The sequence below is a fragment of the Gymnoscopelus braueri genome, assembly GCF_963280865.1.
Source record: "Gymnoscopelus braueri genome assembly, chromosome: 17".
Lineage (NCBI taxonomy): Eukaryota > Metazoa > Chordata > Actinopteri > Myctophiformes > Myctophidae > Gymnoscopelus > Gymnoscopelus braueri.
In genome coordinates this window covers 28,023,426-28,049,925 of record NC_137617.1, presented here as the reverse complement: position 1 = coordinate 28,049,925, position 26,500 = coordinate 28,023,426, and the positions used below count along the sequence as shown (strand labels likewise).

Sequence of the window (26,500 nt, the reverse complement as noted above, 5' to 3'; positions counted from 1 at the left end):
ATTTATTTCATTATTGCTGGTTATAAAATTCCACATCTACATTTTGTGTCTTGTGGTAACCATTTGAAGAGTTTTGCTAGTATCCAACCGAGTTTGGCTGGGGACCAGTCAGTGTTCCATCTCTAAGCAAAGGTTTGACACCGTTGTTCTTCAGTTTGACCACTGCAGTGTCTTCGAGTAGAAACAGTCCGATAAAGGCAGGTGTTTACTTCCAAGTTCATTTTGACATTGAAAGGGGAAAAGCAATCTAGCATTTCGAGAAACAAGTCGGGCAAACAGGATCACAAAGATCAATGTTTTGAGAGGCCGAGTGCCCCACACCCTCACCGCCACTTCCACCCCCTTTTTTTCCCCTGTGTTTGGAGCGGAGATTGCACTGTGGAAAAGAAAATAGCCTTTCCGTGCCCCCTGTGTCCAGCGGGGCCCTCCCCATCATGCCCCTCTGAAATTGAACCACTCTCCAGGTGTTTTAGTCACACGGCATTTTGGAGCAGGGTGTTCAGCCACCCCGACTCCCATTAAAGACAGCCAAGGTGCTGCAACCTCTAGCCCCTCTATTAAGCCTCACCGTGTAAGGCTTGCCGAATGAACAGAAAAAAGTTAAGGTGTAAAAAAAAAAGAAGCAATATCCCCGAAGGGTTGGTGGTGGGTAATTCTTGGTCACAACCCCTCTCTTTGTTTTGGGACCTTTACTTAGTCACCTCAATTATACTGTACCGCCCTGCTCTAATCTCAAGCTTTCTTCCAGCTCACGCAAACATGACAGAATGCATTTCCATACTAATGCCTGGAGAGACATAAGAGGGGGGAGCACGTGTGTGTGTGCGTGGGTGGGTGGGTGGGTGTGCGTGTGTGTGTGTGTGTGTGCGTGTGTGTGTGTGTGTGTGTGTGTGTGTGTGTGTGTGTGTGTGTGTGTGTGTGTGTGTGTATGTGTGTCTGTGGGCAAACAAGGGAGAAAAAGAGGTGTTTGTTGAGGTTCCAGTTCCAGGGCCTGTTTGTTCTGTGCCTGTCTCAAGGGACTGTACATTTTTGCAGAGGCCTCTCTCGCTCAGAAGGTTCATGAGGTGTCTTCTTGGAAGTGATGAGGGGTGGGAAAAAAAAAACTACACCGTTTGAGTTGCCTGAACATGGTGTGTTCGACGACATTCTGTCATCTCTCTGTCTTGGCAATTTTCAGATGTGAATGACTGACATGCTCGTTCTGTGTTCCCCTTCTTCTCACCCCTACAGCGCAACCGAGTCAACCCAAAATTCACGAAGGATGGTGGGCGTACAAGGAGGTCGTGCAGGGGAGCTTTGTTCCAGGTAAGCCCCCCATAACGATACAGTGATGACTGAAGTTTTACAGGAAATACTCTCTTTTATTTTTCTGTGTTTGTTGTGTTTGAGCCTACTTTTTTTTAAAGCTTATTGCATGTTTCTGCTGTTGGCGGCCGGGGCCACCTTGCCATGGGCGTTTTATTTCTCTCTCTGACGAGAGAGACCTCTGTGCCCTTCCTGCACAGTTGAGGTTGTTTTCTTCGATGATTGATTGACAGGCACGCACTGTTCTCTCTTACCCCTTTCATCTCCCTGTATGTGTGCGTGTCAGGCCAATTATTTCCCAAGATGTGTTTTTCTGCTGAGCTGGAGTGCCTTTTGATAAAGCCTGCAGGACTAAGGCGTGCGTGCTAGCGTGCGTGCGTGCGTGCGTGCTAGCGTGCGTGCTAGGCTAGCATGCGTGCGTGCGCCCGCGTGTGTGCACATGCGCACATATATGCATACCTCTATCCATGTTAGTCTGTCTCTGACAGCAGACAACTACTCTCCTCGCAAGAACTCGTTTGTCTGTACGTCTGCTGTTAGCTTCTCCACCGAGCGTTTTTATCTCCGCAGCCAACACCACCGCGAGTCCTCAGTGGCACACTTACTTTGTTAGCCACCATACCAAACAACAGCTGGAGCGGTTAAAGACTATTCATGACTCTCCTGTGGTCCGGGCTGCAGGTACCGTGGTCTCTATAGCTGCATTATCTCATTGTTGAGACATAAAAAAGAAGTGAAATACTAATTTCACTGCAAATGTAGCACGAAATGAATGAGGCCAAGGGAAATGATTTTGACTGGACACATTCTTACACTGAATCAACTTTTTAATCGCAGAGGGAATGAAGAGGTTTAAATGAAACATTAAGCTGTTTTCACGCTGACATTTTACTGTTGGGTGCGCAGTAGTAAATTATTATCAAAACCACGGGGGTATCTCTAGTGCATTTCAAAACAGCTGATGGCTATTTGTTAACAGCAGATTGCATGTCCCTAATATAACCCTCTGCAGAATGAAATGGCGCCGCAGAGTAGCTTAATGCATTCTCCTCGCACACTTACCAAAGCTAACATAATCCCCATTCTCAGGCCTGTGTCACTGCTGCTGACCTTTTGGAATATTGCTTACCCCTCTGGAGCTCCCCCAATTAGCTTTAGCATTTGATAAAGGTCAAATGCGTTTTTTAAAAGCCGCAGTTGCACCGATCTTCACTTGCCCCTGCACCGTCCTCCTTCGTGTCTTAAGATTTAACCTTATGAGTATCCCAAATTACCTCTAAAAATATTCCGATGTTAGGCCGATGTCATATCTTTTACACAATGTCAGGTTCTCTCCAGGAAGCTAGAATGCGTTACGCATGCATTTCCAAACGATTGTGTGCTTTACTCTTCACTAAAATAATCTCGAGCCCTTCCCAAAGTGGCTTGTTGAGATGCAGTGTGAGTTGTGACTTTGGAGTGCAGGGTTGCACTTGCAAATGAGTGTGTGGACGGGATTTCATATTAGCAGTACTATAGTGAATATACTATTGGCAATATGCACATGAAAATATCTCATTTCTAACAAGACATAAAAAGCTTGTAGCATATTCTTCATGTGTGTCTGCACATTTTTGCCCTTTTTTGATTATGTCCCTTTGTTCACTCGACCATCCATGTGATCATAAGTGTGTGTGTGTGTGTGTGTGTGTGTGGGTGTGGGTGTGTGTGTGTGTGTGTATTGCTGTATTGCTGTATTGCTGTATTGCTATACTTGTGAGATTTTTAGAGATACGTTGCAATTAGAAAAACATTCAGGTTAGGATTAGACATTTAGAGGTTAGGTTTAGGGATTGGAATTAGCGTTAAACATGATTTATACTTAGTTGCGCGCCAGTGTCATGCACCGAAAAATAGCTGATCTATAAGCTCACAACACGTCGCAGCGCGACGCGTTGTGGGCTTGTAGATCTGCTGTTTTTTGGCTTTAGGCTTACTGTTAAAAATGTGTTATATGATATAATATGTTTTAAATATGTTAAAAATGTTTAAATGGCATTCATAAAATGGCTGTTCTAAAGTGTTGATGTCCTCACAAGTATAGTAATACAAACATGTGCGTGTGTGCGTGTGTGTGTGCGTGTGTGTGTGTGTGTGTGTGTGTGTGTGGTTGGGGTGTTGCCAAGCGGGGGTGCTGCAATAGAGAGAGAGAGATCTAGAAGCAGGGGTCTGTTGGTCACAGGTGCCGGCTCTGTCCTGCGGGGTAGAGCAGAGACGGTCTGAATACAAGTGAGTGAGTTACCTTTCAGCTCACACACCTGCTGATCGCCCTCTGTATGGCTGTTATTTCAGACTTCTATGGAGCATACCCCCTGCTATATACGTGTGCACGCGCGCATGAATGTGTCTCATCACCTCTTTGTCATTTTCCTACAGACTTCTCAGTTGTTCAACCCCTCCCTGTATATATAACTCTTCCTTTCTGGACACGAAGTCCACTGTGCAGCAGTGGAACAAGCTTTTGGGTCAGTGTGTCCAACAGCGCAGCCAGCAGCTTATTGTTAGTTTCTCCAGTTGCATTTGGCAGTCAGCCCTCTCCCCCCCATCTGCACACGCAATCCATGCACATGCACGATCGCACACACACACACACACACACACACACACACACACACACACACACACACACACACACACACACACACACACACACAGACACAGACACAGACACAGACACACACACACACACCATGGCAGGTCCCACCCTGGGCTAATGACATGGGTCTGGAAGCAAAGATGGAGGGGAACACACATGGGAAATTGGAGAGATGGAGTGGAGGTGGCAGAAGTTGCAGAGAGAGAGAGAGGGAGAGGGAGAGAGAGAGAGAGATCTGCCAAGTACGGTGCCAGTTTGCCATCGATCTGCCACATTCTTCCACCTCTCGTCGTGTCCTTTTAGGTTTTATAATTCAGACGTTCTCTAAGTAGGGTGGGTGGGGGTTGTTGATGAAGTGATCAATTTGGGATACGTTCTCTGTATCAAGTGTCTTATTGGCGTGAGCTTTGTGTAGTGCGGTCTCAAAGGGAGAATAGAGCCAGAGTTGCCAGATCTGCTTATTATAATTTCCCCGCAAGATTTTATTTGAAAATAGCCGATCTACAAGCTCACAACGCGTCGCATCGCGACGCGTTGTGAGCTTGTAGATCTGCTATTTTCAAATAGCTGATGTATATGTTAAAGTGCTCATGTAGCCCATAGTCGCTTCTTTTGGGCTGGTTTTCCCTAGACCTGGTTGCTTGTTTCTCTCACAGAATCTGGCAACACTGAATAGAGCACAGTAGTGTTATGGTCTTGGGTCTTTTTTTGATAGCAAAGCGTGGCGGGACAGCTCTTGATCTCTCCAACAAGTGCAAACATCAGATTTTATCACCCTGACGCTGGATTTGCTGACAACGGTGCCAACGCTCTGTTGTCATCATGGCCCTCTGCGCTGTCAATTGAGGCATTTAGCAGATGCTCTTATCCAGAGCGATTTACAAAGTGCAAGTAAGGATCAGAGTAAAGTGGCGTGAAGCCTAGTCAACAAATGACAAGCGTAGCAAACAAGTGTAACTGTGCATAAGCGTATAGCGCAAAGAAATACCTGCTAATCTGTCTAAACAAATATGCTATCTTAATACCACTCTTGGCATTTGTGGGCAAGCAAACAGTACAGTATCAGTGGTGGAAAGTAACTAAGTACATTTACTTAAGTACAATTTTGAGGAATTTGTACTTTACTTGAGTATTTCCAATTTCCAATATTTTTTACTTCTACTCCACTACATCTCAGAGGCAAATATTGTACTTTTTGTACTTTAAGTACATTTTAAGGCCAATACTTTGTACTTTTACTCAAGTACATTTTGAATTTGGGACTTTAACTTGTATTGGAGTACTTCTACATTGCAGTATTGATACTTTTACTTAAAGTAAGTAAAACATTTGAGTACTTTTTCCACCACTGCAGTACATGTCTATCTAAATAATATACATAGCATGTGAACAAGTTACCAACCTACATCTGCACAGTATAGCTTGCATCTATCACTATCACAGCATCTTTCACACTGTCAGAGCCTTTTGTTGCAGTTTCTCATTAGCAGAATTCAATTTAATCTAGCCCCCAACCCTCTCTCTCTCTCTCTCTCTCACTCTCTCTCTCTTGTTTAAAGTCATCAAACAAGCTATTGCATTTTTTAATTTCTGGCAGCTCATGAGCTGATTAACAAATAAGAGGTGTTTCAGCTATAACGCCCCACTGGGACAGGAACCAGCTACCAATTACTGTGTTCTGAGGCCACAAGCTGTTAAGCCCAAAAAGCAAGTGTGCTCAGAAATCCCCTTAAAAGCTCATTAGTGTGGTTGCCCTAACAGGGCAACCAGACTATAGTTCTAGGGATACTTTATTTATTTGTTTCTAGATAAACAATACTTTAGACCGCATCTCCTCCCACAGTTTTTATCCCCCAATGTTGTGCCATATCTCAAAATGACCGTCTTGACCTGGAATCGTGCGCTTGTATTTTGCTAAGAGATTGGTTAAATAGTTTAATTGATATTGATTTATTAGTGCATTAAATTTCCCCATCCGCTTTAATGGAAAAGTGAAAAAACTCAAATTCAAGTATTTCTTTCTCTGAAATCGTAAGAGCTAGAGTTACCAGATTTGGAGGGGAGGTTCATAATTTAGTCCAAAATTATTGAAAAAATTATTACACCAATCGGCCACATGGTGGCGCTATAACAGCCCCCTTTACGTTTTGGCCTATAACTCTTGAACCGTAGGTCGTAAAATCTAAATTTCTTTTCACCTGGATTCCTTGGGTCACGACGCATCTCCCCATATAGGCCACGCCCATTTGCGTCTGGATAGATTTTTTGATATTGATTTATTAGTGCATTAAATTTCCCCATCCACTTTAATGGGAATTGCAAAAACTCCCATTCAAGTATTTTTTTCTCGGTAACCATAAGGGCTACAGTTACATGACTTGGAGGGGAGGTTAATAGATTATTGCAAAATTATTTAAAAAAAAATCACACCAGTCGGCCACATGGTGGCGCTATAACAGCCCACTTTACCTTTTGGCCTATAACTCTTGAACCGTAGGTCGTAAAATCAAAATTTCTTTTTCCCTAGATTCCTTGGGTCATGACGCAACTCCCCATGTACAACACGCCCATTTCCGTCTGGATAGATTTTCCGCCTTTTTGAATTTTCTTCAAAACACACTTTTAGCTCCTCCTCCCACATATTTTGTCCAAATTTCACAAAAATCGGTACACATGATCTCTGGACCCATGCCATAAACGTCTCCAAGCTGAATTTTGATAGTCCTTACGGTTCGTCCTTAAATGGCTTCCAAAGTTAGCGGGAGGGGCCCGTTTTACAAAAAAGGCCACAAATCACAAACGAAACCTCCAGTCAATCCCAAATTTGAATCACATGTCAAGGGTGGTTTACTCAACGGATCCCCAAAAGCATTTCCACTTTGATTCATAGGGGTGCGCCACAAATGCGCAAAACGTAACCGTTTAATGCAAAAACATTATTTCGGGGTGGATCGATCCTCTCAAAATGAAACGCAAGTGATCTCATGAGAGACGTGACAATGTAATTGGCGCAGCCTCCGACAGTATTCCTCCCAGCGTATTCCTCGAGTCCCGGCGGCCGCAGCCCACGACCGGCGTCGGCGCAACCACACTTTGCAATTGCCCTGAATTGCGACGCGTCTAGTTGCTTAATACTCCAGTTGAGCCCCTCCTCTGAATCAATGGAGGGGGGTAATTGGCAGCTACTTTGTATGTTCCTGGCATGTAAAACTCTTCAATTAAAGCAACACCGAGACAAACTGCAGGGCGCATGGATGATTTTCTCCCATGGGTTTATCTAGAGGAAAATGTATCTATTACAACTCTTCACCAACTAGGACTGGGCAATATATCTGTATTAATATCAATACCATGACATGAGACTAGATATCTGCTGGGATTTTGGGCATCATGATATGGCATAAGCATTGCCATTTCATGGTTTTAATTGCTTTAATCGTGCTCTAATTTATAACCTACAAAAAATGCCCCCGCTGCACTTATAGAAAGTATGATTCACAGACACACATCCAGCCAGGCATCATGGGATATGTGTTAGGGTGCATTATAGATTTGATGAGATCATATACCTCCCCAAGGTATGGGATTATTGCCGGTGGAGAGCGAGAGATGGGCTGTGACAGCCGACACGGCGCACCAGAGGCTGTTTCCACGGAAGCCGAGAATCTGACTAAACAGTTTGAGGGCTGGGGCGACAGCTGCAGGAGATATTTTTTTCCCAACTTAAATCAGGCTGAAATATAACTTGCTCTGCGTCGCTATGATGCCACTCAGGCTGATATGTAGAGCTACGCAACGTTTAGTCTTTTTGATTGATTTACTTTTTATTGACAAAAATGCATGTACATGAACATGTACTGGTATTTTTTGTACGTATCTGTCACAAAAAAATCGAGAGCTTATTTCCATCATGGTACATCATGGTACACGTCAAACACGTCTTGTGGTGCAACCGTGCAAGTCTCAACAATTTGTAGCCGAGTACTATCCACACAGATGGAGGTTGGGTAGCATTTCAGATCATCCACAGCTGCTTGACAGATTTCTCTTCAAATGTTTGTTGTTGCAGGACAAAAGAGGTCTTCGTGGATTCGGCGGGATAGATTCCGTCGATGTGATGCGTTTGATCTCGGGCTGCGATTTCACTGCTTGTGCCAGTCAGAACTATACAGCAATGTCTGGTGGTGCTTGGATCAGATGACATGTGTACTGGTTTAAGACAGACTGCAGAGTAGCGATTTCAATGGCAATCCAAACAAGTTGGCACGCACACGCACACACACACACACACACACACACACACACACACACACACACACACACACACACACACACACACACACACACACACACACACTAAGATGGACGCCCATACACATTTACAAGCATGCACATCAATAAACTTCCTCTAGATTTACCACGTCTCTCCAACAGAACCCACACAACCTACCGATTGGCAGTTTGTCGTGGAATTCTGGATCAATCAGTAATTGATGAGGCAATAGGAGTCAGAGACAATATTCAAGATGGTGATGATTATAACTCATTGGTTCTCAAAAGGGGTCCGGGGACCCCCAGGGGTACTTGAAGGGGTTCCAGGGGGTCCCCAGCTAAATGATGGATAGGAACCAAATGGACCCTTATGGGTCTGTAACTCTGAGAGTGTACAAATGGAACCAAATGGACCCTGACGGGTTCCATTTGTTCACTCTCAGAGTTAAATGAACATTGATTTTACAATATGAATTGGGGTCCCAGAGATAGAAATGCCATTAAATGTGGGTCCGTAGCCTAATTCACGTCAAACTGGGGGTCCTTGGAATTAAATGGTTGAGAATCACTGCTAGAGCCGTAAAAAATAATCTTCTCTTATGGGGGTCCCTGGCAAATATTTTCAAATGGGGGTCCACTGGCTAATAAGTGTCAATGTGGGGGTCCTTGACATGAAAAAGTTTGAGAACCACTGCTTTAATATACATGCTATCATGGGGAGAAGTACATTAGACAGACAGTCTGACACAGATCAGTGGTAAGGTAGTTCTGCCAACGAACACAGGGATCAATCAGACCATAGTTATACTCTAGCTGCTACAGCCTGTCTTGTTCTGGTTCAGCTCGTCCTTAAGGACGAGCTGAACCAGAACAAGACAGGCTGTACCAGAACAATAGCTATCGGGCCTAAATTATTCCTCACAGTCCACATACAACTGAATCTGACATAACTCTTATGTTATGAAGTACATGAACTGATGAAAATGTATTTGAAATTTTGAGGCATCCAGACAGGGCAAATAATTGTGCATTCTTTACTTCGTCATTCTCAAGTTTCTGACTTCTTCACAGAACCATCATTCTTAATACAATAATTGTCATTGTGCTGTGTAGCGTGTTCATTATCAATGCTTTTGTTGTCGCGAAGAAAGAATCCTCCTCTGCTTTTTGTGTCTTTCTGTCATAATATCCAGTGATTCATATTCACATTTTCAAAGTTAGACACACAGTCCCTCTGGGGAATACCGTTGTGATTCTATCCCCTTCATTGGTAGTCATAGCAGGCAAAGTTACGACAAGCCCAAGAGACGGCACTAAAAACACTCATTCTAGCCTATTTTCAGTCTTGCAGTACTAGAGGTTCGGGCCGCTATGCAAGCCTCTCACATCTAGAGTTCGGCCACCACTACGCAGCCCTCACACCGATGTCGCACCGGCGATCCGACCCGATGTGTCTCAGCAGCCCGACTTGCAGCATGCCACGTCCGCTTTCTGGCAAGGCGCTGCTTGTGTATCCTCCTCAGCCCGATGTACAGCATCCTGCTGATGGCTTTGTCGCTGCTTGGTTATTTCCACTTGCCTGGTCTTGCCTGTTCTCAGCATCTTTTCTGACCCTTAAAGCTGGAGTTTTAGCCCTTTTCTCAGAAGCTGGAGTTGATGATGTAAAAGCGTCATTGGACTGAACTTGTAATATGTTCTAGGCATATCAGAGGCCCCAGGGGCCACATGAGCAAATCGATGTTGTCTAACATCAGTGCATAATTATGATGAGCTTTCAATGCAGTTATGAGGAGCTTTCAATGCAGCTACGCCCAAATATGGAGTCTCCATATGTATTAGACACAGTATCTGTTGTGTTTGACCAGCCGGCAACATCAGTGCATGTTGAAAATGTGCATTTGACGAGGGCCCCGATAGGGCCACGGCGCGGTCCACCAAACCGCCCACCCATCCATTTAGGCAATTTTAATATAGGAAGAGGCCTCCTTACACATACTGCAATACACGCACACGCACACACACACACGTGTAACGATACAATTCTAATAATAACAATAAAATGCTGCTGTCGCCATTTCAAACGGCACCATGAATCCAAAGCTGCTTTGTTCTATCATTGGGGAGCATTTAGCAGGATTTGGGCCAGATTCTCTTTTTAAAAATATTTATATTTTACATTCTTCCTGGTGGGTCCCGTAAATGAAATACATATGGGACTACATGTAAAGGTATAATGACCACCACGTTTATATGTCTGGTAGAGTTATCATCTACTGTTTAGGAAAATATTTCAAGTAGCGCCTTTTAATAGATCAACATAAAAGCATACACACACAAAATGTACACGCAAACTCGCACACATACAGACTCTCTATCTCTCTCTCTCTCGCACACACACACACACACACACACACACACTCACAGTGTCACGCGCACGGTGACAGCTGTGGGTATTAAGTGGCAGTGTGATGGATGGGGGTTCAGGCTGGACGGCCCCTCATAACCTCCCCTTTATTTACCCTCAGCAGATTGACAGGAAAGAGAGATGGACAGCAGTGCAGAGAGGTGAAGAGACGAGAGGAGACGGGGGGGAGACGAGGGGAGAGCAAAAAGGAACGAGATAGAGCAGGGGATATAAGGGAGAAAAAAATATTGAGTCCGAGTTCGACTATAGAGCAAAGTGTTAACGGGTGGAGGTGGAGGTTAAGCGAATAAAAACATAGGGATGAACAGAGTTGAAGGTTGGGGAGGTTTCATTAAAAGCATATAGGGAAAAAAATAAAACACGGTGAGTCTGGAAATATGACACATGGTTGGCGGTAACCCTCCACTGATGGGCGCAGGCAGCTCCCTCACCTCTTTTAAATCCCTCCATTCCACGGGTCACTGTGGAGCCCTGGTCGGCTGCCAATCACACACTGTATAGTCTGCAGCCGCAGTGCCTGGCTGACTGTCACCAGGCTTTGGCACACGGCCTGCTCCAACCCAGACCCAGACTGTTTGTCCTTAGGTGGCATGTGAAAACCATTGTCAACATCCTGTTACAACCCTGTTCATGATAATAATTATGAACACAAATATTGTATGGGGGCGTTTTTGTCACTAGATAACCACCAGCTGTTTCTTTTGATAGTTTAATGTCATTTCCCCAGAACAAAATGGTTACAAACATGCAGGAAGCTAAGGTCACAAAGTTTGGAACGTTCAGGTGAGGACAAGGCTGCCAACGGGTCCATTCTGACGGTGGAAAATAACGTACGACTTGTGATGTATGAAGATCATTGAAAATATGCTGAGTCAAACCCTGTTGTCTGGGGCACGATTTATATACATTGTCTCCATTACTGTCTTCGGGATGTCTTTGTAATCAGATCTCCTTCCCTCCCTCTCTCTCTCTCACCACCTTTCCCTGCATTTCACTTTCACTTTCACTTTCACTCTCTCTCTCTCTCTCTCTCTCTCTCTCTCTCTCTCTCTCTCTCTCTCTCTCTCTCTCTCTCTCTCTCTCTCTCTCTCTCTGTCAATTACGTTCTCTTGTTCTTGCTCTCAGATGATGTGTTAATCCCTGATACACTCATAGTTGCCATTCATTTTAAATCTGCATTTCAACTGGCCTCTCTCAAGGCATTACATGCTCCCACTGGCCCCAGAGAAGATAGTGTACTGTGTGCTGTTGGTTTGAGATGGCCCTTGAGCATACTGTAGGCTACACAGTTATCTGAGCAGTGCATGCATTTTATACTCCATTTTATGTTCTAGCAGCACTTAGACAGACACCATGATTGAACGTTTACATTCTGCAGACATGAATGCATATACTGCAGACATAACAGTATGTCTTCTCAAAGCTTGAACATGAAAAACCCTCCAAAAGAGGGTCTTTTTCAAAGCTTATAGCATGGGTTACTTACAGATTCTCATAGTGGAGAATGTGGATTTTCTCATGTAATCATGGGTATTCAGATGATGGATGGTTATTCTGGCAAAACAGCCTCTCAACATTACATAACACAGGACAAAAAAGATTACGGAGGAATAACGTCCAATTCCTCTCGTCTGTTTATTTTCGGTACAGTATATACCTAAAATAAACGGTCAACGTGTATTCATCCCCCTCAGAGTGGTATTATTTAGGAGAATTAACGCAATCGCGCAGCACCGCTGAGCCGCCATTTTGCTGACGCTCGTACTCGCGCGTTCTCCAAATATTCCCTGTGATTTTCCTCGGCTTGGTAAATGGCGTCGAGTACAATTTTCTCACCTGTACTGCCAAGTGAGGCATTTTGCACGCGTTCCCCAGGGAAAGAACGAATGGCAATCTGGTGCATGAGGACAGATTTTGCTTACTGCTGCCACAATGTGGCTTTATGACACAACACTGCTCTTTTTTCCACGCTTTTACCAGTTAGTATCTCGGAGCCGGAAGACTAATAGAATATTTACCCCGTGAAGACGTATATATGCAATTTTAGAGGAAGATATTCCAAAGATTTTTCAAAGATAATCAAGACCCGCATTGAGGCAGACGAGTGGAACACTGGCTATAGAGCGACTCGGTGTTGATGTTACCTCTGTGTCTCAGGGGACCTGCAGAGTGGGACGATTGCAGAGTGCAGAGCCTGTGTGTGGGTATTATATCATCAGACGTACCCGCCTTGCTGTCGCGGCGCTGCACCTCTGAGCGATGTGGAGATAAAGCTGCAGGACTCCAGCTCCCTGCATATACTAGGATTGCCAACTACCTGAAATTCTAATAAGGCACGCCCGGCCGGGCGTTCCTTCATTTCTAGAAAAATAAGGTGGCGACTAGATATATATATATATATATATGTATGTATGTACAGTTTTTGTATATTATATTAACCACCTGAACACCGGCATCCACATTCTGGGGGGAACATTAGCCAAAAGTAGCCGATCTATAAGCTCACAACGTGTCGCGTTGCAACGCATTTTGAGCTTGTGTATTGGCTATTTGGTATAGACAGAAAAAAAGCAGTCCAAGTACAGAGACAACTCTAGAGGGTTTAAGTGGTTACAACCTGCATTATAGTATATATGAGCTTGTTTGAACTTGTAACATATGTGTCATCGATTGATTCCTAAAAATAAGGAATGAGGAGTGTGTCCCTTCATCAGTTCAATAAGGCAGTTGGTTCTCAAACTTTTTCATGTCAAGGACCCCCAGTTTGACATGCATTAGGCTAACGGACCCCCCATTTAATGGCATTTCTATCTCATGGGACCCCAATTTATATTGTAAAATCAATGTTAATTTTACTCTGAGAGTGTACAAATGGAACCAAATGGACCCCGTTAGGGTTAGTTACAGACCCATACGGGTCCATTTGGTTCCCCCTGGAACTCCCTCAAAGACCCCTGGGGGTCCCCGGACCCCACTTTGAGAACCAATGCAATAAGGGACACGTCTTTCAGTTTCCAAATAAGGGACAATTGCTTATTTCAAGGGACGGATATGGCAACCTCACTGCATGCTCTCTGTTTGGCTTATGGAGGCAGAACGGCAGCACACGTGCGTAGCATAGTGTGTGCATAGCACGTGTGTGAGATGTAAAGACATTATACGGAGTGGAGCGGACACCGGCAGACACCGGCTCCATCAAACGCAGACAGATCAATGGAGGTCGCAGACATGATGAACTATAGCGCGGTGATTCTCAACCTGTGGGGCCGGGCACCACTGGTCGGCCACGAGGGTATTGCAAGCGCCCAGATAATTGGAAAAACACTAACATTTTAAATAATATAACATTAGAGAGCCCACAACTTTTTAATTTTTTTTTTGAATAATGGTCGTTTTTTTTCTTAAATCCTTTAAAAGTGAGTTTTCATTGTGATACAGTTACATAATAACTTAAAGTATACTATGTTCGTTCCATTGATCAAGCAAGAACCCAATCGATTAATTGACCATTAAAATAAACAGAAAATGCACACGGCCCACCCATCTGACCAGTTATCGTCCGGCCTAGTTCCCTTTCTGCCTATAATAGCACACTGCCCTTCCCCTTTGCCTCCACTCTGAGGGAAAGATAACATGAAATGTAAATGCATTGCTCCGTTTTATTTCTCCTCTCCGGTTAAGACGAGAGTTGTCATTAGGAAAGGGGCAGGGAGGGTTTCAGGTGGAAATGGATTCTGGGTAATACAGCACGACACTGTTTAAACAAAGCTCCTCAGCGGGAACCCTCCGCGGTTTCAACCCCGACTCCTGTCGGACTCCGCGGCGGGACGGGGCGATAATGAGGGAAGAGATCCGCCGTGCAGGATGTCCCCCCGCTGCTAAAGGAAACCGGGCAAGGACGAGAAGACAAATTAGCACGGGGAATTCACAGTGGGATTCAAACTGGGATAGGCAGATAATGACATAAGTCTTACGCCCTCCCCACACGGGCCCTCACTTTTTTCCTCTTTCATTTCTCTTTCACCGCTGCGTCGTGCTTCCACTGTTCTGCAGTGATTTTCTTTCTCTTATTATTATGTGTGCTGCTCATAGAGTGTGGGAGGGTTGCTGTGTTCAATCTCACAGGGCTTGCAATAAGCCCAGTGCAGTGTGATATGAGAGATGTAAACGGTGAGTGTTTGTGTGTCGAGCTTGTGTGTGTGTGTGTGTGTGTGTGTGTGTGTCATGGGTATTGTATTATGTTACAGTACGATCGGAAAATCAGTTGGATTGAAAAAGGAGCGCTCGTTTTCTCTGACGTTGACGGCCACGCTACAAAATTAGGCGCTCCGGACCGTTCCTCAACTCGCGATTGCACCGTTCGTGTCCGGCTAAAAAGCTGAACGCTATAACCATCCGGCGAACGCCGACCACCCGGCAAACACCGACAGCGAAATAGAAATAAACGCCCGATGTCAGTTGTGAGCAGAGCGCTCGATTTGTGTAACAGTGTTAATAATATAATTACACAAAATGTGATACAAATAAGTGCTTCTACCAGACTTAATTCTCCATGGTTCATGTGTATAAGAATACATAGTGCATTAGTGGTCACAGCTCCTTTAAGTCTCCTCCTTTGGTCCCCCGTATAAATGTCCTGCCACACCTCCACCTCTTCCTTGTGTATTTCCGTGTTGGAATGAGGTGGGTGTCTTTTGTAGTCTTCTCTGTATGACAAAATGGGAATTGTACTTGCAAATGACTTATACAGTGTTTGTTTGGCTTTGTTCATAGAGGAGTTATTGCACTACAAACCGAACTAACCTGGAGACGTGTTATATGTTATTTCTCGTCAGGTATGTTGTATTTTATTATCAATGTCATATTGGTGCTTGTGTATTTCCGTGTTTGAACGAGAGGAGTTCTTGCACTACAAACCGAATTAACCTGGAGACGTGTTATATGTTATTTCTTGTCATAATAAATGGAGATTGTCTCCAAAGAGAGTCCTGGGTCCGTCTAAGTCCATCAACACAACGCAGAGATAGAAACTATACCGGTTACATTTGTCTACAACGCATTGTGCCCACAAGGAACTGCTGTGCTTGTAGATCAGCTCGCAGTTCGTGTATTTCTTGAGCTTAACTCGGAGCTGCTCACAGTCTGTCAGACTGATGGCTCACGAGAACTCGCAAAGCAGATTTTCTTTGTAATTCGAATTTTTATAATCAAACTTTTATTTTTTATATTTGGATATATATTTGAAGATGGAATATTCGTTGACACCTCTAGTATAAATCAGTCTTCAGGGTCCGAGTTCCCAGACTGAGACGCATCTTTTAGAAATCATACTTGAATCGCATTTCAAAACCACCTAGGGATGTGGTTCAAAATCCTATTACATAAAATCTCTTTCCATGTGCTATTTTGCTGCTCAGACGTGATAAAACTTGCTGCCAAAATCGGATTTTGCCAGCCAGCCTGAACGCAGCCTCCACTCTGTGCGCTCTTTTGGAGTAACCTTTTCCTCACGCTGTCTGATTGAGCACCCATGTCAAATCCATGTGACACTCGATTGCAAAATCAATTCAACCCTCAGAAATAATAAAATAAATGAACCAGACATATTTTTGGCACATCCACCACCAAAGCCATCCATAATAATACACATTGCTCCTCGCGAACGCCGGCAACCACTGTATTTCTTTTTTGCTTTGGACATAAAGTATTTGATTTTCTCTGTTTAAAAGACATTTCTCAATGGTCATGTTGCTGTGATCAGAATGAATGGCACATGGGCCAGATTGATTTCTTTCATCTTCACTTCAGCATTCAGATAAACCTTTTCAGACCCATCTTTCAAACACTTTTCTGTGCTGTGAACGTCTAAATCCATCAAGGCTTCTCCATGGCAACAGCCGCGAATCGATTACTATGTCATAATCAGAAAAGCAGCCATTGTACAACTCCAAATCAATCAATCGTTGAACAGCTTCCAGGGGGAAGGTCTCCATTACTTTACAAATCAAACTCGTAATGGGTCTAGTCAAATATCCATTTCACTCTTGTGCTTCCTGCTATAAAATCAGTGTTCAGCCATCACTGTATAAACACAATAAGAAAACAATTTGGTAATCTTCCAGCAGAGATTGTGCAATAGAAATGCAAATGTCCTCAGCTAAAGAAATTCTTAGCTGACTAATAGTCATAATCGATTAGTTTATTTAATTGACAAATATGTACTGTGTTTGCCACACAGTACATATTTCAGCCTTTTCAGGTTGAAAACCAAACATTCACAATGGCTACTGGCTATTGAATAGACATAGAATTGAAGGGTGTTATTTCTGGAGTTTACAAGAAATGTGCTCATCGGTTTTCAAGAAATAATTAATATAGCATGTTAAAAGGTATTAAAACTAAAACCAAACCAATGGATTAATCGATTTATAATAGGACAGGCCCTAAACTGTAACATTCTAAAACTCAGTTTATGGGAGCTTAACTGGCTTGGAAATCTAATTTTAGCACCAACCCAGGAGTTGAATAACAGCCTGCAGGGTTCAAAGCGGTATTATGAATCATGGTGACAAAATCCCCCTTCACTGCCTTCACTGCCTTCACAGGGTCCAGTAGACATTTCATTTCTCAGTGCCTGCCTTGACCATTTCACATGGCACTCCCATCCAAACAGGGGCTCCTGCTCACTCATAGGTTAACCCATTAAGACCTGAGACCGATTCAAAAAAAGTTTTCTAAATCCTATAGTTTTTTTTTTAAACATAAAAAATATGAAAATATAAAAGATATAAAAAATGAAAAATCACACCCAGTGTGAAGTGGGTGGTATGGTCACAGTGGTCATCACAGTGATGGAAGTTCACTTAAAGAAAAGTAATATTGTGGACCAACCATTGTACACCCCTAACTTAAAAAAAACCATAAATGTGTTTTATTTAAGTGCATAGTCCTATTTATAGGGCTATGCACTGTTTCACTAGCCAATCACAGTCCTGAATAGACTGTGATTGGCCAATCACGGTGCAGGGTTAGGGGGGTACACTGGTGGCCAATCACAGCGCAGGGTTGGGGGGGTGCAATCGAATGTCGATGTCCAAACCTCACATATAGGGGCGGTGAAACCGCCCAAAAAATATGTAAAAAATACAAGAAAAATATTAAAAAAAATGTTTTTGTTCCAGAGATCCCCAGAAGCAAAGATTTGAGTTACAAATGTTTGCTTTAAAAATATATATATTCAATGATTTGGACAAATTTTCAAGATAAAAAAAAAATACCAGATCTACAAGCTCGTAGCGCGGCACTCGGTGCCGCGCTACGAGCTTGTAGATCTGCTATTTTTGAATAGCCCAAAGTGTAAAATACTGCTTTTTTAGCTCAAATCAAAAAATGACACGGATGCGTTCCAGGTCTGAACAGGTTAACCCAGGTAATACCAGTTTCATTATCACCATTGCTTCATTTGACTCCATCCATTTCAGCCTCCGGGGCGTGGTGTCGACCTGTCAGGCCCAGAGACCCATGGGGAACGATTTACACCACGGCCACAGCCCTGATGTAAATTCAGCCTGCGTTTTTTATGAGCTGTGGGCAGGGGCAGGGCGCAGGCATGCTGAACTCTCCTGCTACAGGCAGAGCAGACAAATGCATTTTGGTTTGACCAGCATCTAGAACACAAATCAAAGCTAAGGGAGAGAGGTCTGCGTGATTTAGTATGTGCGTGCGTGCGTGTGTACTGTAGCCCATGTGTGAGTGAGTATGTGTGTATCTGTACTTGTTGGCATGTGGTCAGAGATGGGAAAAGGATTGATGATGAATATTTAATTCATTAAAACGCGGAAAGTGGATGTGGAGGAAGAATGCTCAGTCTTGGGTCGTGTTCTCCTCTTTTCCTTTCATGTACTTCTCCATGGTACCACTCTGTCCTTTATTCAAAGCGCTTACAAAAATAGAGACGTGAAAAATGTATTGTACTGTAAAAGGACATTAACCTCAAAACTGAACTCGCCGTTGCTCTTAACTCTCTAAGACCGGGTACGCATCTGTGTGTCATATTAAGATTTATTTGGCTATTCAAAAATAGCAGATATACAAGCTCATAGTGCGGCACAGAGTGCTGCGCTATGAGCTTGTAGATCTGCTATTTTTGAAAAATCACGAAAAGTTGTGCAAATATTTGATATTTTTTCATTTTTTTGCGGACATTTGTAACTCAAATCTTTGCTTCTGGGGGTTTTCCTGGAACTTAATATTTTACACATGTTCGGTTTAAAAAAGATAGAATCCAAGATTTTGCCACGAATTTTCAAGATTTTTCAAAAATAGCAGGTCTACAAGCTCATAGCGCGGCACTCGGTACTGGCAGGCGTGGCAGACAGGCAGCACGCACGCATGCATGCACACACACACACACACACACACACACACACACACACACACACACACACACACACACACACACACACACACACACACACACACACACACACACACACACACACGCACACACACACGCACACACACACGTATGCCTGGGAGCTGCCCAGTGCAGACACACTGTGTTCTGTTTGCTGGGCATTGAGCACGTCCACTGGAACAACTGAGGTTATAGCCTAATCTAATGGCTCTTTTCCACTACAGGAACAAAGTGAACTGTGCTGTGCCGTGCCGGGAAACATGTCTCACGAGTTCTTGGATTTGTTTCCATGTGCTACTGCTGCTCGGTTTCAGATGATGGGCCCTATCTTCTGGCCTGCGGGAAAGCGCATAGCGGATTCGAAAACCACCGTCTATCCAAATAGTGGGTAGCGCGACTTGGGTGAAAAATAGGACCCAAAAGGTCTCAGAACCTCATTTGGGACCTACTCAGGAGGTAGTTCTATAAGTTCTGAGAACCCATTACTCTTACTCAGAACGTATACTTTAAAAAATCGTTATAAATTGCAAAAATAGCAGTCACGATGTGACACATTATGAGGCGTACCTCCCCGTACCTTCGAAACTACCTTCAGGGGTGGTTGTGGGAAGAAAAAAAAAAGGGTTACGGAAGCTTATCCTTTGCAGTGGAAAAGAGCCATTAGTTATACACACTTGTTGTGTGTGGGTGTCGACGTGCACCAAAAATAGCAGGTCACGCTGTGACACCCGCACAACTACTGTAAGTACAGTACAGTACAGTAAACAGGCTTAAAGGGATACTTCACTCTCGGGCCGGGGACACATTTAAAAAAAATATTAAAAATAAATGAAAAAAGTTATGGAAAATTCATGGCCCCCTCACACATTAGTAGGACACTGCGTGTCGTGAGGGGGCCATGAATTTTCCATAACTTTTTTCATTTATTTTTAATATTTTTTTTAAATGTGTCCCCGGCCCGAGAGTGAAGTATCCCTTTAAGTACTTTACTCAAGGGTATAAGGATGGTAGTGGTTGAGGTGGGGGGCGGGGGGGGTTATTACTCCGGCCTGTTTTTCACAACCGTTCGATGCTTTCTGTGACCTTTATGCCGCCACAACCCACAATGGGAAAAGAGCCAAAGTGACTCTTTGAAATACATGTTCTTGAATAATACAGATACGAGACAAAGCCACCCAAAAGAGCAAGATATATGATCATCTTTTATTACTATAGGGGCTCCGATAAGAGTGTTATCCATGGTGTTGAAGGAAATTCCTCTAATGCCAAGTTAATAATATGTCCTTAGATAAATTATTCAAGTTAAAATGATTTATCGTACACCAATAAAATACATGCCATCACATCAAGACTCGATAAACTGTGTGTAATGTAGGCCTAGTACTAGTATGTTTTTGGTTAATTTTTTCCGCCAGGCCGAAGGTGTGGCCGAGACCTTTGCCTCAAATGTGTTACATTACATCTGTCCGATTTTTCATATTCCATCCTGATTGGCTAAGATTGGCATACGGTTTGTAGGAGTGGCTCGTTTTTAACAAATTGCCTCAAAATCATAAACGCAGCGCCCGATTGCCGTGAAACCCTTTTCACATTGGCCTATTATATAGCGCCACCAGCAGGCCGTTTTTTGCAAAACAAATCTAATACTCCTACAGATTTTGTCCTTTATCACGCAAATCGGTATACATTATCTCTATAGTCATGTCATCAAGACGGACCTGTCTGATTTTTCTAGTTAAATAACAGTTGCGAGCATGCTATACCTTTATCAAATCCAGAATTATATTCCTTTTCCCTTCCTTGCAAAGATCAAAAGCCTACAGCTCCTAACCCCTGATATGTCCTATTGTGTGGACTCTGGGGAACCCCAGGGGTCCTTGAGGGGGTTCCAGGGGGTATCCAGCTACAGTAAATGGTTGATAGTTAGGGACCAAATGGACCCTTGTGGGTCTGTAACTCAGAGAGTGTACACATTTGGTTCCATGTGTACGCTCGGAGTTAACTGAGGATTTTACACTGTCCATGGCCTATCAAACTGCTGGTCTTCTGCCCTATTGCATGGGTTCCCAAACTTTTCAGCCCGCGACCCCAAAATAATGCGGCCATCGACTCGCGACCCCACCTAACCGTGGAGGTGATTTATGTACATAAACTTGCATGTTCGGTGCGCATAAATGACTTTTGACTGTAGGCCTACTTGTACTGTTAATAATCTTGTTAATATAGAATTCAATCAATCACATTTACAGTACCTAATGAGATGGGTAAAATGTACTATTTGTAATCATTTTTAGATTGTATTTAATTCATTCTGTTAACATTTTATTTTTTTGTAAAATATTTTTTATGACCCAAAATAATTTCACAACCCCACCGTCAGTGTCGCGACCCAAACTTTGGGAACCCCTGCCCTATTGTATCAATCACATCACTAGCACAGGTGTAGCAATACTATTGACATTACATGGCATAACCTGTGTACCCACGTAATAATATTACATTGGCTTGGATTTAAGCCATGCATCTATGAAACTGTGTGGGTGTAGTATCCTGACGTAAATACATATGATTTCCCTAATCTGCTTTATGGCCTCCATGCTAGACTATTTACCAACATCTGTTGGTTTAGCACCAAGTACTACAGAATTATGTAAAGACCTTCACAGAGTTCATGTAGTATATGAATTGCCACATGGCAGATGGGTAAATATTGTTGACAGTATACAAGCTGCTTCTCTCACCCCCTTTACTCAGAGAGAGATAATAGGTCTTAAACACTGGATCGTGTCCACCCTTACATTCCTTAATACTATTATAGTATTGTCGTCCCAGTCATTTTTAATAGTCTCTAAATCCATAGGATTAGACCAATTTAAATATATGGTATTTCCCCCAATGAATCTTCTTATTATCGGCAAGAATCTAATTAGTTTAACACTGGAGGCTTATACAGATTCTATGGAGGGGAGGCTGTGTGTGTGTGTGTGTGTGTGTGTGTGCAACCCGATCTCCAGAGATTACCGTAACATTGCACGGAACGAGTGCACTTCATTCCGTGGATAGCCGCCTCGGAACTCCCGAATTGCGTGCATATGGTACGGCGCTCCCTTTGTGACAAAACCATTTCGGAGGCGCGCAGTCACAGGCGAACTGTCACCCCGTGAAGGACCACCGAGGGAGCTAAGGCGACCGAGTTGCCGTCCTGAACGGTGGGACGTTCGCCTGTGCCTACTCAGCGTCGTTTGAGTTATGTACCGATAGGCACAGAATCGTAATTTTTTTTGTGGGGACTGCTCTGCTTCCGGGTTTTTCCGGGTTGCGACTGGTTACGCCCACCGTGGGACTCGCCGTACATATGCACGCAATTCGGGAGTTCCGAGGCGGCTATCCACGGAATGAAGTGCACTCGTTCCGTGCAATGTTACGGTAATCTCTGGAGATCAGGCTGGTGTGTGTGTGTGTGTGTGTGTGTGTGTGTGTGTGTGTGTGTGTGTGTGTGTGTGTGTGTGTGTGTGTGTGTGTGTGTGTGTGTGTGTGTGTGTGTGTGTGTGTGTGTGTGTGTGTGTGTGTGTGTGTGTGACTATACTTGCGAGGACCAAGTATAGTAGAGTTTGAAGACAAATAGTTGTTTTATAGTTAAAAAAACATTCTTTAGAGATAAGTTTACAATTAGAAAAACATTCAGGTCAGGATTAGACATTTAGAGGTTAGGTTTAGGGATTGGAATTAGCGTTAAACATGATTTATACTTAGTTGCGCGCCAGTGCCATGCACCGAAAAATTGCTGATCTATAAGCTGCGACGCGTTGTGGGCTTGTAGATCTGCTGTTTTTCGGCTTAAGGCTTACGGTTAAAAATGGCAATAATTGTTTTTAAATGGCGTTCATTACATGGCTGTCCTAAAGTGTTGATGTCCTCATAAGTATAGTAATACAAACATGTGTATGTGTGTGTGTGTGTGGCCGCACACGCACGCACATTTGCACAAATGCACTCATGTGCATACTGTAGCTGTTGGCAAACGTGGCATGTGTTTTTTTTTATCGAGATGTCGAGCCTTAGATACTGTATGTATTTTGCCTGTGCACGCACACGACGTGCATGTGTTTATATGTTATGCATAATTTCACGTTAGTGAATAATGCCATATGGCATAAAAAGAGCAAACACAATGTAATTGTCTGCTGTGCTGTGTTCTGCTACCAGCGGCCGCCAGCTTGTTTCTATGTGCTCCACATCTGCTTGTCCATGTTTCCTCTGCAGTACATCGTACCTCCTCAGGAGCCTGTCTTCTTATATGAGCTTCTCTCCACCGCTGTGTTTTCTTCCACCATTGTTTGGGTGCATTCAATGTGGTTCTGTTTTGTCTTTGGCTTCCACTGCTGTAGAACAATTCACCCAGCCGGGGCTTCTTCTGTGGAATGTGTTCAGTATGCGGTTTTCGTTATTGTTGCATCACAGCCCCTGCACCTCCACTCTCCTTGTTTCCTCTTCCTGTAGCATATGGCTCGTCCCTCTGTGGTACTGATCCATACTTCCCCCCGTCACTCTGTTATTTGGATTCAGTTTATAGTTTTGTGTCTTTTAGTTTCCCTTTTAGCGATCGTAACCAGTGGTGGAAAAAGTACACAAATGTTTTACTTAAGTAAAAGTATCAATACTGCAATGTAGAAGTACTCTAGGAAAGGTCCGGAATTAAAAATGTACTTGAGTAAAAGTACAAAAGTATTGGTATCAACGCGTCGCATCGCGACGCGTTGTGAGCTTATAGATCGGCTATTTTCAAATAGCCTAGGTATAAAATATGCATGAAGTGGTTAATATATGTTTTATAATGTAATCATTTATATCTGCAAAGTAACTAGTAACTAAAGTTTTCAAATAATTGTAGTGGAGTAAAAGTACAATATTTGCCTCTGAGATGTAGTGGAGTAGAAGTAAAAGTATCGACAATTGGAAATACTCCAGTAAAGTAAAAGTACCTCAAAATTGTACTTAAGTACAGTACTTGAGTAAATGTACTTACAGTTCAAATAAAAAAACTAAAACAATATTGTCTAGACTAGTTCAGCTAGACCCTGGACACAGCTCTCTTATTAGTTATCTAATCTCTTGTTTTGTTCTGTTCTGGTGGGAGGACTGGTAAACAGGAAGTAAAGTCATGCTTTTCAGAAAATGAATCAAATATTACGCTTCATGGTGAATGCGTTTATCTTGCCAACTAGGAACTAATAAGGTGATTTGCTGGTCCACTTGACTTCTCCCTCGGTGCAATTACACAGCTATATTTATGCTCGTTCTAAAAAAATCAGGTTGGGAGAGCACGAGTGAAGCTCAAATGTTAAAAACCCTTTAAAAAAACACAGCCCTGTGTCTGTTTTGTCTGTTATAAAACCTGGCCAAAATGCTGTGTGGTTACTTGATGGGCACAGTCTGTGGGAAGGATAGATAGACAAAGAGACAGACAGACCTTTCTGATCCCCATGGGGATAATGGAGATGCATACGTATTCGTGCTGAGTTTGTCAGGAAGACAGAGCGAGGAAGTGGGACACTGGCAGTCCGGCACGTCTCTTGGCTGTCTGCAGCACACAACAATGGGGAGTCAGTAAGTATTGCACCGCTATTAACACATTGACCGCCGGGCCCGTAGTTCTACGGGCCGTTAAATCCAACGGTTAAGCGCCGATCCCGTAGCCTACGGGCTGTGGTGCTTTTTAATTTTTTTCAAATTTTTTTTTTTTCCAATTTTCCAGGGGGACCATTTTCAGTGTAACACCACCCGAAATCGACCGGAAGTGCGATCACGTTTTTTGTTTCCCGTCTGCCTTCATTCTAAGTCGTACACAAAAAGCCCTGTAAAACCTGTACAGGACATGTAGTTTTTCATCCTCGCATTTCCCATGTTAACATAAACGATCAGAACTCAAACATGGCGGCTCCGTTTGACACGCGGTCTCGACGAGTAGACACCAGGACATGTGCCCGTTGTTTACAAACAGTGGATTGGGCAATCTAAAGGATTTTAACGGGGCCTATGGCGACCTGAAAAAAACAAAAAACAACAATAAAACCTTGGCACTGGTGAGTACATTATGAGATTAGCCCTTGGCGGTGGATGTGTTAAACGCCTTTGACAGGCCAAGAGGTATTGGCATTCTGAATGATCACATTTGGGGCTGTGCTGAAAATCAGAGGAGTATCATATAAATCAATTTAATCTGGTCCAGCAGCTCACAGAGAGAGAGAGGGGGGGGGAATGGGCGAAGCAAGAGGGATGGAGAAAATAGACAAAATGATCAACAGCGAAAGAAGGAGAGAGCCCCCACCCACCCCCTTCTTTGAAGCCTTGCCCCCCTCAAACATTGATCCTTCATCTCCCCCCTGGCAAAAGACCAAAGATTATGATAAATAAGCCCATTAATCAGCAGGCCCTTGAAGCAGTGGAGTGATCTGTGTGGCTCTCATGGTCCTGTCGCTCCAGTCCTGTCCCATTGTTTGCCGAAACGGCCCTGCAGTTAAGGTCGCATTGCAGAGGTCTGACGGCGCTGGAGCCCACAGCCCTCCGTGTGTGTCTGTCTTCACAAAGCCAGTGAAGCGATGCCTCCGAGCAATTATAGCCTGACACAATGAGGTGAGCTGACACACGCTTACACACCTGTGAACACAGACGTGCGCGCACGTAGAGACACATTCGCAGTGTCGATATGCATGGGATGAATGCTAGTGCGTACGCACACACACACAAACACCCACATACAGTACATACACCCCCGCGGTACGACTTGCTACATATCCCATGTCTATAATGCATTCATATCTTTCTTACTCCAACCACAATATAACACTTTTAGTCCAGAAACATGTCCCCATTATGTCGATTTGCTCTTGTTGTCTCTGCCGAAAGGCATGGCCGAGACTATGTTTTGCACCCTGTCTGTCCGTCCGTCCGTCCGTCCGTCCGTCCGTCCGTCCGTCCGTCCGTCCGTCCGTCCGTCCGTCCGTCCGTCCGGGTGTCCTTCTGTCTGTGAACAGCTAATCTCCGGCGCCGTTTGCTTGATGGCAGCGAAACTGTGCACACACTGGATGCCAGAGCAGAACCTCTGCCCCAAATATTTCACATGGGCCTGTTATAGCGCCACCAGGAGGCCGAAATCATGAACATGTCCGATTGCAGTGAAACTTTGCACGCACATTCACACTTCATTGAGGAAAAAATGCCACCCTTCATTGCCCTATTACAGCGCCACCAGGAGGCCAATGTTTGCAAAACACACATACAGTAACTCCTAAAAATGTTGTCCAAACATCACGCAAATCGGTACACATTATCTCTATAATCAAGTGATCAAGACAGATCCGTCTGATTCTTCATATTTCATCCTGATTGACGAATTCCGAACATTGCTGGTCCACAATAACCTGCCTGACCTGGCAGAGACCTCTTT

At 43.8% G+C, this 26,500-nt stretch overlaps 1 protein-coding gene across 1 annotated transcript in view; it reads left to right on the top strand.

The window, feature by feature from the left end:
* Window positions 1-26,500, top strand: part of ca10a (carbonic anhydrase Xa) — a 223,671-nt gene that overhangs the window by 31,771 nt on the left and 165,400 nt on the right. Inside the window, exon 2 of the mRNA XM_080454908.1 lies at window positions 1,231-1,305. Within this exon, the coding sequence (XP_080311034.1) occupies window positions 1,231-1,305 (75 nt within the window). The remainder of the gene's footprint in view (window positions 1-1,230; window positions 1,306-26,500) is intronic.